Raw genomic sequence first — 19,398 nt, 5'->3', positions numbered from 1 at the left:
CAGTATCCTTTCAAGCCGGTCAGAGATGTCCCGCACCCTAGCACCGGGCAGGCAACATACCATGCGGGACACTCTATCCTGCTCACAAAGGATCCTATCTATCCCCCTGATAATAGAATCCCCTACAACTACAACTTGCCTATTTACTTCCTCCCCTTGAATGGCCTGCTGAACCATGGTGCCTTGGTCAGCTGACTCATCCTTCCTGCAGCCCTGTTTGCCATCCACACAGGGAGCAAGTGCCTCGTACCTGTTGGACAGGGTCAAGGGCTGAGGCTCCTGAGTTCCTGACTGCTGGTTCCCTTTACCCGCCTGACTTGCAGTCACACCCTGCTGTCCCTGGCCACTGGCAGGATTTAAACTATTTACTCTGACAGGTGTGACTGCCTCCTGAAACACAGTGTCCAGGTAAGTCTCCCCCTCCCGGATGTGCCTCAGTGTTTGAAGCTCAGACTCCAGCTCATCAACTCTGAGCCGGAGTTTTTCAAGCAGCCAACACTTACTGCGGATGTGGTCGCTGTTGCTCGCAATGGGATCTGCCAGCTCCCACATCAAGCAGCTCAAGCACATCACCTGACCAGCCATCTCTAATTAATTAATTAGTTTAATTTAAGTTTATGAGTTTAGCTGTGTTTTTTTTAAATTTGGGGCAGATTTGCTATCAACCAATCAGATCACAGCTTCCCTCTGACGTCACTTTTGAAGAAAGAAAAAGTGGAAAACAGGAAGTTACCGTTAGGTTTTTATACTCACCCAGAGACTGCTCCTCCTCCTCCGAACTGCTCCCGAAACTAGGCCTTTATGATACAGTTCTTTCCTATTAAACAACCCACTTCCTCCCAGCTTCAGAGCTGATAGTCTGAATTTTTATGTTGCTCAGGTGGACACATGCCCAGCCCAGAAGCGCATGAAATTGTGCGAGAAGACGTCAGTCACGCGTCCTGACATCATCAAGCACTTGCGCGATGTTTCAATTGGTGGGCATGAAAAGAGCAAGCACGCCCACCGACAATCAAGCAAGCAATTTAGCCCATTAAAGGGCCAATCGAACTTTACATCGCCCATCTAGTTTTTTGGTGGGCAGGCAGGCCCCTTGGCCAGGTGCCTTTTACCTTTGAGCTGCAACCATTGATCCAAAGATGTGCGGGTTAGGTTGATTGGTCATGCTAAAAATTGCCCCTTAGAGTCCCGAGATGCGTAGGTTTGAGGGATTAGCGGGTAAATATGTAGGGATATGGGGGTAGGGTATGGGTGGGATTGTGGTCGGTGCAGACTCGATGGGCCGAATGGCCTCCCCTTCTGCACTGTAGGGTTTCTATGATCCAGGGCAGATGAAATGTCAGGGCTGAAGTAAAGTTCAAAAAGATGTGTGGGGACTAAGATGTGTGTTTGAATATGCTGCCTAGACATTGGACAAGTCAGAAACCTGCGCCATAAAATCGCATTGCAATGTTCCTAATGATAGGTTAATAGAAGGTCAGCCTTCCCATTGGCTGGTGGTGTGACGGCCATTTGCATCTTATGAATGCTCATTAAAACAGTTAGCATGACAAAGACAAAGGGGGGCAATGTGGAAGGAGGGCTGTGCAAGGAGGTGGGGGGAATGGCGGGGGTTCACGATGTCAGGCAGAGGGGCAAGGAGGTGGATGAAGATGATGAACAATGGAAGACAGAGGGAAGACTGGGGTGACAGAGGCAGGACCCCAACAAGGCTGCATGAAAAGCTCGCAAACAAGGGAGTCAAAGGGATAGCACATGTATTACTGGAAGGGGATGCATAAAGACTCCAAATTCAGTGGGTGGGGCATGGAGGCCTCGCAGGTGGAGGGCTCAAGGTGAGTGGTTGAATCAAGGAACAGATTTCTTCCTGAGGCTCCTTGCCTTTTTCCTTTGGGTTCTGGACATCCTGCACGGTCTGGGGAAGACAGGTGGGCTGGAGAGAGTGAAATGAGTGTGCTGGACTAGCAGACGGACGAATCAGCTGCTGGCCCACCAGGAGATTCGGAGGGGAATTCGCCTGTGTATAATTAATAATGTTCCAAGTGCAGAATCTGGAGTGGGATCCTGCCATTGTAGCCAATGGGAAGACATCACCAGAGCCACCTGCCACCTTGCTTAGTCTCAAAAACAGAGAATTCCACCCTGAAAGATATTCAGACTCGGAGTTCACCTTCGAGCTCTGTTCTCCCTTTGTGGAGCAGGTTTGTCCATTATCATTCCAGGTTCTGGAAAGCCCAAATGGTCAGACGAACATACTGCCCACAAGATGGAAGTGGTAGCAGAGATTGATCAGCAGTCTGAGAAGCCTCTACCCTAACTCCAATACTGGTTGAGACAGTAGCCACTGTGCCCACACTGCAACTTCCAGACAGCATGCCACAACCACAATAGATGCTGGAACATGGAGCCAGCTCTCGTCATCGACAGCAAAAAGGAGAAGTGAGCATACCAATAAACCATCTCCTCACCACAGAAATGCTCTTCCTCAACCTCAGAGGTTTTGAGACGGCCCACACAGAGATGGAAGAGGAAAAAGCAGCTCCAAGGAAACGAATATCATGTTCGTCCACCCCACAAGAAATGATCAAGAGTAACAGCAACCATAGATAACACAACAGCCAAACTGACCAGGCCTGGTTCAGCATAAAGCAATGGAAGAAAAGAATGAGAGGACACCCAGGTGCCAGTCCAACCTCTGAGCCAATAACAAGAACCGGAACCAACAGAGCCTGCCACTCTTTCAACAGAACAGCGAATGAGATCTGGAAGTGTTATAAGGCCTCCGGACAACCTAAACCTCTAACTTCAAGGACTTGAAAATGTATGATGAGGTAATGAAAATGTTGTTAATATTACTACTGGAATAACATCAAGATTGTAACAATAAGGTAAGACTTATAACAATGCAAAACTTTAAGTTAACTAAAGTAACTCTACATCCATGGGATAAAACGCTGGGGGGAGGTGTAGTATCAGGGTCTTGTGTATATAGTGGGTTAATGTGGGACTGAGTACAGAACCGCCCACACTTTGCTGTGTGTATATGTTTTAAATACTATCGGTGTCTTCTTGCACTCTCCAATAGTTACAGATAGTGTATGTGGAAATATGCTATAATAACTGTTGCAATAATATTTCAGTTATGAGTTGAAGTGGAATTGACTGCAATCTCCATTACTGAAAGGGTCAGCGATGGCACATTCATTCAGTAGAACAGTGCTATACTGGTGATTCAAACATTGTGCAGCTGGAGAACCAACAACATCAATATTCTCTGATCAGATATATGATAAATACTTAATGTTTAAATGGGTTCAGGCAAGAATATTTAATAAAAGAATAACACTCGCAATAGCAATGTTTCAACAAAAGTCACTTAACCTTCCCTGGTGCAGACTACTTACAGAGTGCCCTCGTACACGTACCTCATGAGCAAAGGATTCGGCCTTCTGCCTTAGGCTCTGTTCCAAGTCTAGCTGTTGTCTAAGATCCTCATACTCCTGAGTTGCCATCATGGAAACTAGGTCAGGAAATATTACAGTCACTTATAGATTGTTAACAAAATTCTAAGTGTAAGGTGGGGGTTTGGGACAGGAAGGCAGAGGTTTGCACGGAAGGAAGCAAATCCTTATGGATCATTAAAAGTCAATTCTAAAATTGCACATACTCCTTCCAAATTCTGCTCCAGTCTGCGTTGTGCTTTCCAGGAGGGGTGGGTGCACATTCCTCCCTTACCTGGAAAGTTTTGAATTTTACATTGAAAATTTGGATTGATATTAAAATAATTTTCACAGCTTTTTAAAATTTAATTTAATGTGTTCCCCAGGAGCATAGAAAATAGGAGCAGGAGGAAACCATTTGGCCCCTTGAGCCTGCTTCAACATTCAGTTGGATCATGCCTGTTCTTTTTCCTCAGTGCCATTTCCCCGCACTATCCACATATCCCTTGATGTCTTTACTATCTAGAAACCTATCTGTAATAGTGTGGCACCTCTCAGCGATGTCAAGACACTTTGGGCTTCATTAGGAATTAAAGGTATTTATTGATAAAGAGAAATGAGGTACAGGGAATAGCAGCCAAGGCTGTCTTGGGGCAGATCCCCAGTTCCTACATACTTACTACCTGGCTGTTCGATGATTTTGCATGAGAGAGGACTCCATCCTCTGGTATGATTTGTCCCTAAGGCCAGGTAACTCTATTCTGCTGTGCTGTCTTGACAGATCCCACACTCTACTATACTATCGCTATCTTCCTTTCACAGCCCTCAGGGGTAGAAAATTCCAAAGATTTACCACTCTGGGAGTAAAGAAATTCCTCCTATTCTCAGTCATAAATGACCTACCCCATATTCTGAGATTTGTTTTAGTTTCATGTAGCTTTTAGAAAAAATAATGTAAGAAATTCTTTGACAATTTTCTTGTTGCCACTTGACCATGAATAAAATATTAAGAGTTGCAATGGTAGAAGTGGGCTTGCAACCCATAGACACAATTAAAGGAGGAAGCAAATCTTACATTTACAAAGCATCTTTCATAACCTCAGGACAGTGAAAAGCACTTCACAGGCAATGAAGTACTTCTGAAGTGTAGTGATTGTTGTATTGAAAGAAAATGCTTTGCTTGGACAATTAGGACAATAATGCCAGTGTCTGATCATGGATTTACCAGACCAACCTTGTTAAAATAATTTATGCCCTTTTCTCACTAACTGGTAAATAAATTTATTAGGCCTCCAGAGCCCCATAAAAAATAGAATATTGCCCCAGGTATTTCATTCAAAGAATACAGAATAGTATGTGAGCATTCAGCTTAGTAATCAGAACTCGAACCAAATGCTCATACTAATTTATTAACTAGCACAGCTTCCAGTTCACCTCTTTGCAATGCAAGTACACGCAATCGTTTTGACTTTTATGCGGAGACAGTAGCCTCGGTTCCAGGATGAAAAGCAGGGGCGAGCTCACCTCTACTTGGCTGGATTGCCCTGCAGTGATTTTATGGTCATCAGCCTGTTAGTTGGCTTGAGGGGAGACCTCTGCCACCACTGCAATCCCACCCCACTCTCCAATTTAGAAGAAGTTCCATCTCCGAGATCTTCAAATGGCCGACAGAGTACTTTAATTTTGTTTTATTCATTTATGGGTCGTGGGCATCACTGGCAGGGCCAGCATTTATTGCCCTAGCTTCCCTTCAGAAGGTGGTGGTGAGCTGTCTTCTTGAACCACTGCAGTCCTTGGTGTTAGGGAGCAAGTTCCAGGATTTTGACCCAGCGACAGTGAAGCAATGGCGATATGTTTCTAAGTCAGGATGGTGAGTGACTTGGAGGGGAACCTCCAGGTGGTGGTGTTCCCAGGTTTCTGCTTTTTTGTCCTTCTAGATGGTAGAGGTCATGGGTTTGGGTTTAGTCTCAGCAGCGCTACTAGGACTGTTCACTGACTGCGTGGATAGCAGTCAGTCCCCAACAGTGCCTGGTACCAAGGTAAAAAGTTAAAGTTTATTTATTAGTCACAAGTAGGCTTACATTCACACTGCAATGAAGTTACTGTGAAAATCCCCTAGTTGCCATACTGTTTGGGTACACTGAGGGAGAATTTAGCAAGGCCAACACACCTAACCAGCATATCTTTCGGACTGTGGGAAGAAACTGGAGCACCTGGAGGAAACCCATACAGACACGGGGAAAACATGCAGACTCCGCACAGGCAGTCACCCAAGCCGGGAATCGAACCCAGATCCCTGGCACTGAGAGGCAGCAGTGCTAATCACTGTGTCACCGTGCCGCCCTAGATCAGGGTATTGCTGCGATTAGGTAATATTTCACTATCTTTTTAAAACACTGCAAATGTTTCAATCGTTCATTTTATCTGGACTTGTTTTAGATTAAAACTTCATAGAAATGAAGAATCATCGAAAAAAGATATTTCAATTCCACATTCTGTATTTGTTCAAGGGCTGAGATTTCCACAAGGAGTCTGCTGGTTTCCCAGCAGAGTCCAGATGGAGGAATCGGTAGATTTCCCTGGATAATGGCGCTATTCCCAGAACATGACCAGTAAGTGTCAAAATCTCTATCCATTCTTAAGAGCAAATTTGTCAGGGGACATATAGCAGTCGGCCAGATGACATGGTTTATGATTTGGACTTTAATAGTGCAATTGAGGCTGCTTGTCTGTCACGTGTTTGCTAATTGCCCTTCTTACATTTTCCTCACAGATTGGCTTTCTTTCCCTGCTGCCTTTGTCCACAGCCCCTGAACTCACTCTTGCAGTATGCTTTGCCTTTCAAGTCACATGTGAGATTTGCTCTGCCAACCATTCACCATTCACGCCCTGAACTCCATCCCCCACCACTCCCCCCACCCCCCCCCCACCCCCCACCACCCGAACCCCAACGTCAGTCTGCAAAAGGATATGGGGAACCTTTAGTTTTTGTGCACAGTTCAGAGCCCCGAAGCTATGAGATTGTCAAGAAACAGCAAAGGGACCTTGCTTCAACCTCTTAAAGCCTGACTGCTATTCCTTTTCTTATTCCACGTGCTTCTGAGAAGGATCACTTCATTTTATTTTTTAAATCCTGGAGCAAGTCATCTTAAATAATTCATCCATTCCCTATCTAGCAAACTATGGATACTAGGAGCTACAAATTGCATCAAGGAAGTCGGGTAGTTTACCAATACAATGACAGATGAGTGTTACAAACAGGTTCATTTAAATATGAAGGCCATTCTCTAGAACAGCGACAATTATGTTTGAACTCACCTCTGTTGAAACTTTTTATGGTGTTTGTTTGTTTGTCGAGCACTTTCTGTAGTTCAGTCATTTCAGCCTGTTCCCTCTCCAGCTGAAAACATTGCACACACAGAAAAAGGTCACAACATTAGTTTTGAATTACCCATCTCCAGAGTTTGTAGATGTCCTATCCCGACAGCATTGAGCTACCATGAACCAGGTCCTGATACAGATCATTAATGCATTGATGCATATTGGTACACAGAGTGACATGATGTCACTCTGAATGACAAGCATCCAATCTTAATACTCCAAATTCTCGTTTGTTTTTATAGTCATAGAGTCATAGTCTTCGAGGTTTACAGCATGGAAACAGGCCCTTCAGCCCAACTTGTCCATGCCGCCCTTTCTTTTTGAAACCCCTAAGCTAATCCCAATTGCCCGCATTAGGCCCATATCCCTCTATATCCATCATACCCATGTAACTATCCAAATGCTTTTTAAAAGACAATATTGTACCCGCCTCTACTACTACCTCTGGCAGTTTGTTCCAGACACTCACCACCCTTTGTGTGAAAAAATTGCCCCTCTGGACACTTTTGTATCTCTCCACTCTCACCTTAAACCTATGCCCTCTAGTTTTAGACTCTCCTACCTTTGGGAATTGACATTCAGTTAGAAAGATGCAAGTTTACCCACCAAACAGTTGTATGGGAGGGTATTTTGTCTCAACAACCAGGGATAACCATTTTAATCTTTTGTTGTTTTATGAAATGGATGATAACATTTCACCAGTTATGCATCTTTCCTGATTGTCATTTCTCCCCCAACTTACAGGGAACCTTACAATGTTTGTTAAAACTCTCCTTACTGGGCCTCTCCGAAGCTCTCGTTCCTATTCCCAATCAGGCTGACTTGGTGAGAAAGATACCATACTGCCCCACTCAGGCGACAGTAAAAGTAATAATTGGAGACCATATTTATAAAAGCCCCAAAGGTTTCTGGTCTGTATTCTTGCTGGCAGATAATGACAAGAATAAAATGGGTAAGTCCATCATCTTTACTGCCTTCTCCATGCTACCCAGTTTTCATATAGAAGACCCAAGACAGTCAGAGGGAGTGGAGGTTCACAGCTTCAGAGAGTTATGTTTCTGAACTTGAGAAGATAAGATTAGTCTCACCTGGAAGGTGCTGAGCATCCACTGGGAAATGGATACCGCATTGGCAGACAGAGAATTATCATGCTGACACCCCCAGAGACATACAAATGACCAGAGGGCAGCGAGACATCCAACTGCACTACACTGACTTGGTAGAATGGGCTTTCAGAGATCAAGGACTTAGAATAGAATAGAATAGAATCCTACAGTGCAGAAAGAGGCCATTCGGCCCATCGAGTCTGCACCGACCACAATCCCACCCAGGCCCTACCCCCATATCCCTACATATTTTATCCACTAATCCCTCTAACCTACACATCTCAGGAAACTAAGGGGCAATTTTATCATGGCCAATCAACCTAACCCGCACACCTTTGGACTGTGGGAGGAAACTGGAGCACCCGGAGAAAACCCACACAGACACGAGGAGAATGTGCAAACTCCACACAGACAGTGACCCAAGCCGGGAATCGAACCCAGGTCCCTGGAGCTGTGAAGCAGCAGTGCTAACCACTGTGCTACCGTGCCGCCCCACTTATGTTGTTGAAGCTCCAAATGCATCAACTATACTCTGAATTGGACTTTACACCAATAAGTTGCATTGTACAGCGCCTTGAATATAATAAGATATCCAAGGCTCTTCACAGGACTGTTCGAAAGCAAAATCCAACATCCAAAAGGCCTACACAGATGGCCAAAAGCCTAATCAAAGACTTAGGTCAGGATTTTCCAGCCCTCCAATTGCACTATTTTCCCATCCCACCGAAGGGGATGGTGCTTTCCATGGCTCACTGTGGGGTGGGATGGGATGTAAATCCCAGCCTTAGGTTTTATAGAGCATCTTAAAAGAAGAAAGTGAGGTAAGGAGGTGGAAAGATGCGAGGAGGGATTTCCAGGACCAGGATTTTACAGCCCCGCTGCGATGTGTCTTTCCCAGGCGAATGTGGTGGGCCATTTAAGTCTCTGTTCAGTTTGGCAGGACCATAATGTTCCACCCGGCAGAAGGTGCTGTGAAATGCTGGATGAAGGCATGGGCACCAGTGGTGAAACAATTTAAATCAGGAATGCTCAAGAGAACATAATTGGAGGAGCAGAAGTACCATGTGGGGTTGAAAGATTGAAAGAGATGACAGAGAGAGGGATGAGCAAGACCATGGAGGGATTTGAAAATAAGCATGACAATTAAAATTGGAATGATGGTGAACTGGATTTGATGCGAGTTAGGATGCGGGCAGCAGGGGTTTGAATGGCCTCAAGTTTTGTTGTGTATTTAAATGGTTGCATGGTTGCTTTAAGAGCCAGTGACATGATTTCATGGCTATATCATTAGGTTGTTGCAGAGGCTGCTGTTTTACTGTCAGTTTGTCCTCTGTACAAGAAAACTCCTAGAATAAATCTGTTATTATTTTGAAGCTATGTGTGCAAACCACATTCTTATCTTTTTGTTAAAACCCACAACCTCTAACGTAGTTAGACCATTACCAAAAGAAAATTGGCAATGAGTCAGGATATTGTTTCATCAAAAACACCAAGAAAAGATCCTAAGTAGAAGAAAAACATTGTGGGTCCTCACACTTTGAATATTAGAAGGCTGGGGAGAAGCAACAACAGGATTGAAGATTGAAGCGCCAGTGCAGGAAGACAAGTTTTTTTAAAAAAGCTCCCTGTGTTGTTTTAAAAGAGAGGGGTGAAGGGTGACATTCCAGGCAGTATCTGGCATATGTAAAAGGAGGAATGCTTGCTGTACGGCTGGGGTGGTTTGAAACAAAAAACAAAGTCAACGGTCTCCGGGGCATAAAGGGGAGTACAAACTAAGAAAATTACAGCACAGGAACAGGTCCTTCAGCCTCCAAGCCTGCATCAACCATGCTGCCTGATGCGCATCAATTGGACACGAGGCTCAAAGCTTCGGTAAAAGAAGGCTTTTATTAACTAACAATGGAACTATCAGAACTTTAATACACTATCCCAGACTGAAGGGGTCCCATCCGAGCAGGGGGTCTTATACCTCTCCCAAGAGGCGGAGCCCGACTGGGATGTGCCACAACAGTAGCAACCACAGGTGTTTCAATCCCACCCTAGCCCAACAACAACATTAGTACAATCCCACAGTAACCTATATACATTCCTATAGTGCTGGCCAGCCCTGGCCCAGTACTATCCAGTGGGAACCAACGATGGTTCACCACATTCACCCCTCCTTTGAGAACAAAGGCCGGCGGGGTACGAAAACAGACTAAAATGTCAACAGATTATAAGTTCAGACAGTCTGGAGGACCGCACCGTCGTTGTGACCTCCTCAATACCGGCGGTGACACCGGAGTAGGCACTTGCGGTGGCGTTCTCCCCAAAACGGCGTCCAGCTGTTCTCCCACGGACTCACAGGCCGGTTGACCCTGATGAAACGGTAGTGCAGGGGATCCCAATACATTCTGCGGTGGCGACGATCTTCGGGGCTCAGGCAAGCTGTGCATTGGAGTAAAACTGTTAAGCACTGGTCCCGATGCTGTCCGCGCTACGTCCGGGGGAGAAATAAGGGATAAGGGATTCGTCACTGAGGGTATGGGAGCGACAGGAGTTGCTACGTCCCCTGCGGGCGCCAGGTCTCGGATCGAGACTGTGTCCTCTCGCCCGTCAGGATATGCCACATTGGCATACTGAGGGGTGGCGTGGAGGAGGTGGACCTGTTCGACCAAGGGGTCGGACTTGCGGGCCCTTACATGTCGCCGCAGGAGGACGGGTCCTGGGTACGGCAACCAGGCTGGTAAAGATATCCCCGAGGAAGACTTCCGAGGGAATGAGAACATCCTCTCGTGGGGAGTAGCATTGGTTGCCGTACACAGGAGGGAGCGAACAGAGTGAAGCGCATCAGGGAGGACCTCCTGCCAACGGGAGACTGGAAGGCCTTTGGACCTCAACGCCAATAGGACAGCCTTCCAGACTGTAGCATTCTCTCGCTCCACCTGTCCATTACCCCTAGGGTTGTAACTCGTGGTCCTACTAGAGGCAATCCCGTATGAGAGCAGGAATTGCCTCAGGTTATTGCTCATGAACGACGAGCCCCTGTCGCTATGGATATAGCTGGGGTACCCGAACAGGGTAAAAAGATCACGGAATGCCTTGATCACCGTGACAGCCGATGTGTCCGCGCAGGGGACAACAAACGGGAACCGGGAGTACTCATCGATGATGTTGAGAAAGTACACGTTCCGATCTGTTGAGGGAAGGGGGCCCTTAAAATCAACACTCAGCCTCTCGAAGGGGCGAGTGGCCTTGACCAAATGTGCCCGGTCTGGTCGGTAAAAGTGCGGTTTGCATTCCGCGCAAATCCGACAGCTCCTTGTCACCGACCTGACGTCCTCCACCGAGTAAGGCAGGTTGCGGGCTTTGACAAAGTGGTAGAGCCGAGTGACCCCAGGATGGCACAGGTCATTATGGAGGGCGTTCAAGCGATCCTCCTGAGTACTAGTGCATGTTCCGCGCGAGAGGGCATCCGAGGGCTCATTGAGTTTCCCTGGACGATACATGATATCGTAGTTATAGGTGGAGAGTTCAATTCTCCACCGCAAGATCTTGTCATTCTTGATCTTGCCCCTCTGCGAGTTGTTGAACATGAACGCCACGGACCGCTGGTCCGTGATCAGGGTGAACCGTTTTCCCGCCAGGTAATGGCGCCAGTGTCTAACGGCCTCCACAATGGCCTGGGCCTCCTTTTCCACTGCTGAATGCCGAATTTCGGGGCCTTGGAGGGTGCGGGAAAAAAACGCGACGGGCCTGCCTGCCTGGTTAAATGTGGCGGCCAGGGCGAAATCAGATGCATCGCTTTCCACCTGAAAAGGGATGGATTCGTCCACCGCGTGCATCGTGGCTTTCGCGATGTCGTGTTTCAATTCCTTGAAGGCCAATTGGGTCTCTGGTGTGAGTGGAAAAGTTGTGGACTTAATAAGCGGACGGGCTTTGTCCGCGTAGTTGGGGACCCACTGCGCATAATAGGAGAAGAAGCCTAGGCATCTTCTCAGTGCTTTTGCGCTAGCGGGCAAGGGAAGTTCAGCAAGGGGGCGCATACGGTCTGGATCAGGGCCAATGACCCCGTTTTCCACCACGTATCCCAGGATGGCTAACCGGCGCGTACGGAATACACACTTCTCCCTGTTGTAGGTCAAATTCAGGCGAGATGCAGTGCGTAAGAAGTTCTGGAGATTTGTGTCATGGTCCTGCTGGTCACGGCCGCAGATGGTGACATTATCCAGGTACGGGAAGGTAGCCCACAGCCTGTTCTGGTCCACCATTCGGTCCATAGCACGCTGGAAGACCGAGACCCCATTGGTGACACCAAATGGAACCCTAAGGAAATGATACAGACGACCATCCGCCTCAAAGGCCGTGTATTGTCGGTCCTCTGGGCGAATGGGGAGTTGGTGGTAGGCGGACTTAAGGTCTATGGTGGAGAACACCCGGTACTGCGCAATCTGATTGACCATATCAGATATGTGCGGGAGAGGATACGCATCCAGCTGCGTATATCGGTTAATGGTCTGACTGTAATCAATGACCATCCGGGGTTTGTTCCCGCTCTTGACCACCACAACCTGTGCTCTCCACAGACTAACACTGGGCTGTATGATCCCTTCTTTGAGGAGTCGCTGAACCTCAGATCTGATGAAGATCCGATCCTCAGTGCTGTAACGCCTACTTTTAGTAGCGATGGGCTTGCAGCCTGGTACCAGATTCTGAAATAAAGAGCGTGTGGTGATCTTTAACGTAGAAAGATTGCAGGCGGGGCGCTTTGGACAATTTGGAGACTGCAGCTGTTCTCCCACTGTCAGCGAAGGGAGTGGCCCACCATACTGTAGGATCACGCTCTTCATGTGGACCATAAAGTTTAGTCCGAGGAGAATTGTTGCGCAAAGATACAGCAACACAAGGAGCCTGAAACGCTCGTAAATTGTGCCCTGTACTTTCAAAATTACCACACAACGTCCTAGAACAGCGACAGACCGGGACCTTGATGCCATAGAGATTGTCTGTTTGGCAGGTTGAATCTGGAGTCCACACCTCTTCACAGTGTCAGGGTGGATAAAACTCTCAGTGCTCCCGCTGTCAAACAGACAATAAATCGCATGATTGTTTACCTGGATATCCATCATCGAACAATCAAGCCTGTGAGGCTTAGCCTGGTCCAGGGTGATCGACGCCACCGTTGGTCCGTGAACGTCACTGCAGGCAGCTGAGGTCGATGCTGAGGACCCCTGCTGGTCGCTCATGGTCATCGTCGACCAAAATGGCCGCCCCCATGAATCGCACATGGGTGAGGGCGCCAAACTTAGCGACCCCTGGTGGTCATCCTCCTCCGACTCCATCGACCGCAATGGCGTCGTCCTGGACTCGCACGTGGACGAACCCCGTGAGTACTTCGACGACGATGGTGATGATCCCCGTTCCGAAGGGTCAGAGGCCGCACTGCCGTTCCTGGGCTTCGATCTGCACACCTTCGCATAATGCCCCTTTTTACCGCATGCGGTACAGACTACCGCTTTAGCGGGACACTTTTGTTGGGTATGTTTGGCTCCTCCGCAGAAGTAGCACCGCGGGCCGCATGGGGCTGCAGCCGTCGTCTGGCCCACATGGGAGCACGCCATAACACTGCACTTCAAGCCCGAGGGGCGAGGAGGGATTTGCGACTGCTCCTGCTACGTTGTCTCCACGTGGTCCTCTGGATACAGGACTAAGCTCTTCAAAGCCGCCTCGAGCATTTCAGCTAATTCCATGGCTTGGGTCAGGTTGAGATTACCCTTTTCTAGCAGCTTGAGATGGATGTATGAAGACCCGACCCCGGCCACAAACGCATCTCGGGCGAGGTCGTACATGCTCTGCTCAGCCGACACAGCTTTGCAGTCACAGCCCCTGGCTAGCTGTAAGAGCTCATTGGCGTAGTCCTCCATGGTTTCGCCCGACTGCCGACGTCGTGTAGCGAGGAGGTAACGAGTGTGGATCTCGTTAGGAGGTTTCGTATAGCGCTTTTTTAGAAGCTCGAGGGCCCTCGGGTAAGTGGTGGCCGCACGGATCACGAGGTAGACTGTGTCGCTTACCCTCGCATGGAGGACCCGGAGTCTGTCATCATCTGTGGTGACCGCTGCGGAGGCTGCTAGGTAATCTTCAAAACACTTCAGCCAGTGGTCGAAGGTGTTAGAAGCGCCCACCGCACGTGGATCTAGCGTCAGCCGTTCTGGCTTGAGGATTTGCTCCATACTCTCCTTTCTTTTTTTTCTTCCGTCGAGAGTTTAATTTTAGTTAATAAAATTGATGCGCATCAATTGGACACGAGGCTCAAAGCTTCGGTAAAAGAAGGCTTTTATTAACTAACAATGGAACTATCAGAACTTTAACACACTATCCCAGACTGAAGGGGTCCCGTCCGAGCAGGGGGTCTTATACCTCTCCCAAGAGGCAGAGCCCGACTGGGATGTGCCACAACAGTAGCAACCACAGGTGTATCAATCCCACCCTAGCCCAACAACAACATTAGTACAATCCCACAGTAACCTATATACATTCCTATAATGCTGGCCAGCCCTGGCCCAGTACTATCCAGTGGGAACCAACGATGGTTCACCACACTGCCCGACTTAACTAAAACCTCCTACCCTTCCGGGGACCATATCCCTCCATTCCCATCCTATTCATGTATTTGTCCAAACACCCCTTAAAAGCCACTATTGTATCTGGCAGATACGAATCGAATGGCAGATGGAGTTTAATTTAGATAAATGTGAGGTGATGATTTTGGTAGATCAAACCAGCTTCTTGAAAGTGGAGTCACGGGTGGACAGGATGGTGAAGAAAGGCATTCGGCATGCTTGGTTTCATTGGTCAGAACATTGAATACAGGAGTTGGGTCATCTTGTTGAAGTTGTACAAGACATTGGTAAGACCACACTTGGAATACTGTGTACAATTCTGGTCACCCTATTATAGAAAGGATATTATTAAACAAGAAAGAGTGCAGAAAAGATTTACTAGGATGCTACTGGGACTTGATGGTTTGAGTTATAAGGAGAGGCTGGATAGACTGGGATTTTTTTTCCTGGAGCACAGGAGGCTTAGGGGGATCTTATAGAGGTGAGGGGCATAGATAAGGTAGATAGTTAGCATCTTTTCCCAAAGGCAGGGGAGTCTAAAACTAGAGGGCATAGATTTAAGGTGAGAGGGGAGAGATACAAAAGGATCCAGAAGGGCATTTTTTTCACTCAGAAGGTGAGTCTGGAACAAGCTGCCAAAGGTAGTAGTAGAAGTGGGTACAATTGTGACTTTTAAAAAGCATTTAGAGAGTTACATGGGTAAGATACTGGGAAGACAGTAAAAAAAAAAGATATTCTGAGCAGTCTCAAGTCACTAGTGCCTGCAAGAAAAATGGCAGGTCAATTAGGATCCATAGGCCCTTTCAATTAAGAAGACGAATCCTGGAGTTCCTATGCCAAGCATTTCCGGCATTTTGTACAAGGAAATAAAATTGCACACAAGTTGCTCGTACTCGCTTTTCTCAGTATAATAGGAATTAAAACCTTCAGTTCAGTTTCCACCAAAGGAATCAATGGAAGGCAAAAGCATTGCTCAATTTGTGACAACCTTAAAAAGGCTGGCACAACATTTTGAGTTTCGTGAGCCCTTAGAAGATACTCTTCAAGATCGTCTAGTTTGTGGTCTCCAAAATGAGGCTGTCCAAAGAAGATTGCTTACTGAATGCGCTTTGATTTTAAAGACAGCAGTAGAAATCGCAGTGTTGATTGAACTGGCTGCTAAAGTTACTTCACAATTTCACGCAAGAATGAAGACAAATTGGGAGCTGCCCATAAGAAGTCAAACAGCAACAAGCATGTCATAGATGTGCCAAAATGGGCCATTCAGCAAGTAAATGCTGGAGCAAGGGTAGTCAACACAAGAATTGTGCCAAAATGGGTCACATTGTAAAAACTTGTTGCACAAGACCAACTTCCACTGAGAAAAATATTCAGAAGAACAATCTGTGTACATTCAAGAAGAAGAACAAACTGTATTCTACAAAAATAATTTACACCATGGAAGAAAAGAATAATGACTGTGAAGAAGAGAATATCCAGAAATATTATGAAGAGCGTCAACTGAACATCTTATCCATAGAGTGAATCTCAGATTCTGGGTGATTCCAAAGTTAAATGGACAATCTATTAGGATGGAGAGTGATACTGGTGCTGTGCCATTAAAAGGTTATATTATGGTAATTGTTGAGTTGAGTGGACAAACAGTAGAACTGCCTCTCTATGTGCTTTACGGTAATTTTCCAGCTCTATTTGGGAGATCATGATTGGAGAAGATAAAGCTTAACTGGAGTGTTGTCAACAGATTGGTTGATGTCAAAACTGACCTAGAGCACCCTCTGGATAAGCACAAGAGTGTATTCAAAGAGAGACTTGGCTCAACGAAGGGAGTTCAAGTGAAACTCAAGATAAAACCTAATTGTCAACTAAAAGTCTCAGAGCAGGAGACTATGCAATCGTCCCAAGGTCAAAGAAGAATTAATACGACTTGTTAATGCTGGTGTGTTAGAACCAGTTACAACAAGTGACTGGGCTACTTCTCATAGTACCTATCATGAAACCAAATAGTTCAGTTTGTATTTGTGGTGATTTCAAAACAACCATAAATCCAATGTTCTGTACTGTTCAATATCCGCTTCCATTAGCTGAAGATTGGTTTGCTGGATTATCAGGTTAACATAAATTCAGCAAGACTGATCTTTCACGAGCATATTTATTGATGAATGTGCCACTGAATCTCAACCATTGCTTACCATCATTACTCGCATCTTTACTGCGATGCTGAAAATCTGAAATTTGAACAGGAAAAGCAGTATCTCTGGAGAGAGAAACCGAGTTAATGTTTCACGTTTAACTGATCCTTCTTATGTAGAAGGGTAACTTAGATTGAAACGTTGGATGAGATCTTCTGGCTCTTCATACCAGCAAGATCTCCAGGTCCCACCGACAGCACATCCCCACCTTAGGTTTCCCAGTTGGGGGATGGGGTGGGGATGGATTCAATGGGAAACCCCCATTGACTGTGGGATCAGAAGATCCCACCACTGGCCAACAGCAAGCTGCCCCCTGTTGCCGAGAAACATGCCGCTGGGGAGGAAGGAGAGAATTCCACATGTTACCTCTGTTTCTCTCCACAGATGCTGCTGGACTCGCTGATTTTATCCAACATTTTCTGTTTTTACTTCTAAACATAAATTACCTTTGCGAACCTTCTGCTAATTTTGGACATTTGAAAGTAATTTCATTTTGTTATTAGATAGAACCCTGGCTGATGTTGAGTGTGTGAGATGCATTGAAGTTTTTCAATTCTGCTAGTTATTAGCATCTGTCTCGAGCATTCTTTCAAGTTTCATTTTCAGATGCTGCTAACCACATTATCATAAACGTGCTATGAAAGCAATGTTTGAAGATAGATAATAAATCTCCAGCCAGTCCTTTGATAATGAGTTGCTGCGAAGGGATTATAGATCTATCTGATTGATATTCCTGACAGTGATCACTGTTCACAGCATTCTTACAAGATCCATTATTAGTACTCTAAACATGTAGAACATGGTGCAGAGCTCAGCAGAACACTGGCAGCTCGGAGGCCAGTTGACACCTCATTAATACCCACACAACTCATAGTTTGAAAACTTCAAGTCATTCAATTATCCAACCCTGCTAACCTTAGTTCTTTCATTAGTTGGTTTTTCATAACCCTGGGATGTGATAATCTTCCATGCACAATGGGAGAAATTTCACTATGTTTTTTTGTGGTTGTAGAGCCCTCTCACTGTCGGGCAAATAGAACAGACACTTACTCTGGTGGTTAATTCCTCAATGTTGCTCTGTAATTCTTGCACTTGGCCAGCAAACTGTTTCTTTTCCTCCAACAGCTGTGTTACTGTCTCCTGCAGATCTGTGGACACATAGGGATTAAGCTGCAAAAACAAGCAAACTTCCCTTTCAGCCAAACGTCACCCACCCACTCACTGCGAACTCATCACAAGACCCCCCCCTGGTTTATTCAGCAACCTTGAAAACCAAGACCCAAAAGATCTTGCTTGGGTCAGGAAAAGACTCGACTGCAAGCACCATGGATTGTTAATGTTCTTCAACAAAGTCATGAAACACCCTCCCTAACAGCACTGTGGGTGTACATACACCACATGAACTGCAACGGTTCAAGAAGAAAGCTCACCGCAACTTTCTCAAGGGCAATTAGGGATGGACAATAAATGCTGGTCTAGACAGGACAGTGACGCCCATCTTTCTGAACAAATAGAAAAAACAGTCAGGACGTAACTCCACCATTAGCTTTTGGGGTCCCTTTCCATTTATGCTGTGGAACAAAGAATATTGTGAACCTTATAGTATGGAGCGGGCTGTGCAAGGGAGACATTGAGGCTCTCAGTTGTAATACTATCTTTGTTACACACCTTGTCCTCATTTTAAAGCTTTCATTTATGACACTAACACCTCATCCTGTAATGTGTCCGCTATAAGATTACTAGAAAATGGAACCTGATTTTCCTTGCTGCATTGTGTTACAAGATAATTGACACTGGATTCCAACATGGATGATACAATAACTAATGCTGTTAGTTCTTATTCTGCCAGGTTGAAAGTTTCCTCCTGTGGTCAAATTAAACATTGAATCCCTGCTGTGCAGAAGGCGGCCATTTGACCACTGAGTATACACCGACTCTCCAAAAGAGCATTTTGTCCGGTTCCTACCCACGCAACCAGCCATATCCCTGTAACATTGTGCATTTACCATAGCTAATCTCTAATTTACACATCTTTGGACATGAAAGGGGAATTTGGCATGGCTAATCCACCTAACCTGCACATGTTTGGACTGTGGGAAGAAACATGAGCACCCGGAGAAAACCCACGCAGACACGGGAAGAATGTGCAAACTCCACACAGTCACCCAAGGCTGGAATTGAACCCAGGTCCCTGTGAGGCAGCAGTGCTTATCACTGTGCCACTGTGCCGACTAGTTAAGTGTACCTTTATCCCTACTTTGCAATACACTGTGTGATGACTATAATGATGTTGCAGATTCTGACACTGTGGGCACCAGTAATTGAGGCATGCAGGTTCAGGGTCAGAGTTCACTTATGCAAGCCATTAAATGTTCACCTTTGACCTGCTGCTGATATTGAATGCAGGGGTCAGGGCTGGTGTCCTGTGGCTCCTCATCTGCAGCTCCACAATCCGAAATACTGGGAAGCAAGTCATCAAGACAAACCCGGGATGTTAGACTGAGGTACTTCAGCTTCTTGTTTTCATGACTGAGCTGTGACGAGAAGTAAAGGAGATTCAGCCAATCTTTGTATGAAAGTTCTGACAAGACAAAGCACCCCCAGTCAAAGAAGCAAGATTTCACCTTATACCCCACTATTCGTATACTTCAATGAATCACTAAAAATAGTTCCCCATACTCCC

At 46.2% G+C, this 19,398-nt stretch overlaps 1 protein-coding gene across 1 annotated transcript in view; it reads right to left on the bottom strand.

The window, feature by feature from the left end:
- Positions 1-19,398, bottom strand: part of LOC144505513 (shootin-1-like) — a 141,271-nt gene that overhangs the window by 37,277 nt on the left and 84,596 nt on the right. The window contains exons 4-7 of the mRNA XM_078231636.1: positions 19,093-19,249; positions 17,766-17,863; positions 6,759-6,840; positions 3,426-3,520 (exon numbers count right to left, since the gene is read on the bottom strand). Of these exons, the coding sequence (XP_078087762.1) occupies positions 3,426-3,520; positions 6,759-6,840; positions 17,766-17,863; positions 19,093-19,249 (432 nt within the window). The remainder of the gene's footprint in view (positions 1-3,425; positions 3,521-6,758; positions 6,841-17,765; positions 17,864-19,092; positions 19,250-19,398) is intronic.

The sequence above is a fragment of the Mustelus asterias genome, chromosome 16, assembly GCF_964213995.1.
Source record: "Mustelus asterias chromosome 16, sMusAst1.hap1.1, whole genome shotgun sequence".
NCBI classification, from domain to species: Eukaryota; Metazoa; Chordata; class Chondrichthyes; order Carcharhiniformes; family Triakidae; genus Mustelus; species Mustelus asterias.
The sequence above is the reverse complement of the archived record's forward strand: the minus strand, read 5'-3'. Positions and strand labels throughout refer to the sequence as shown.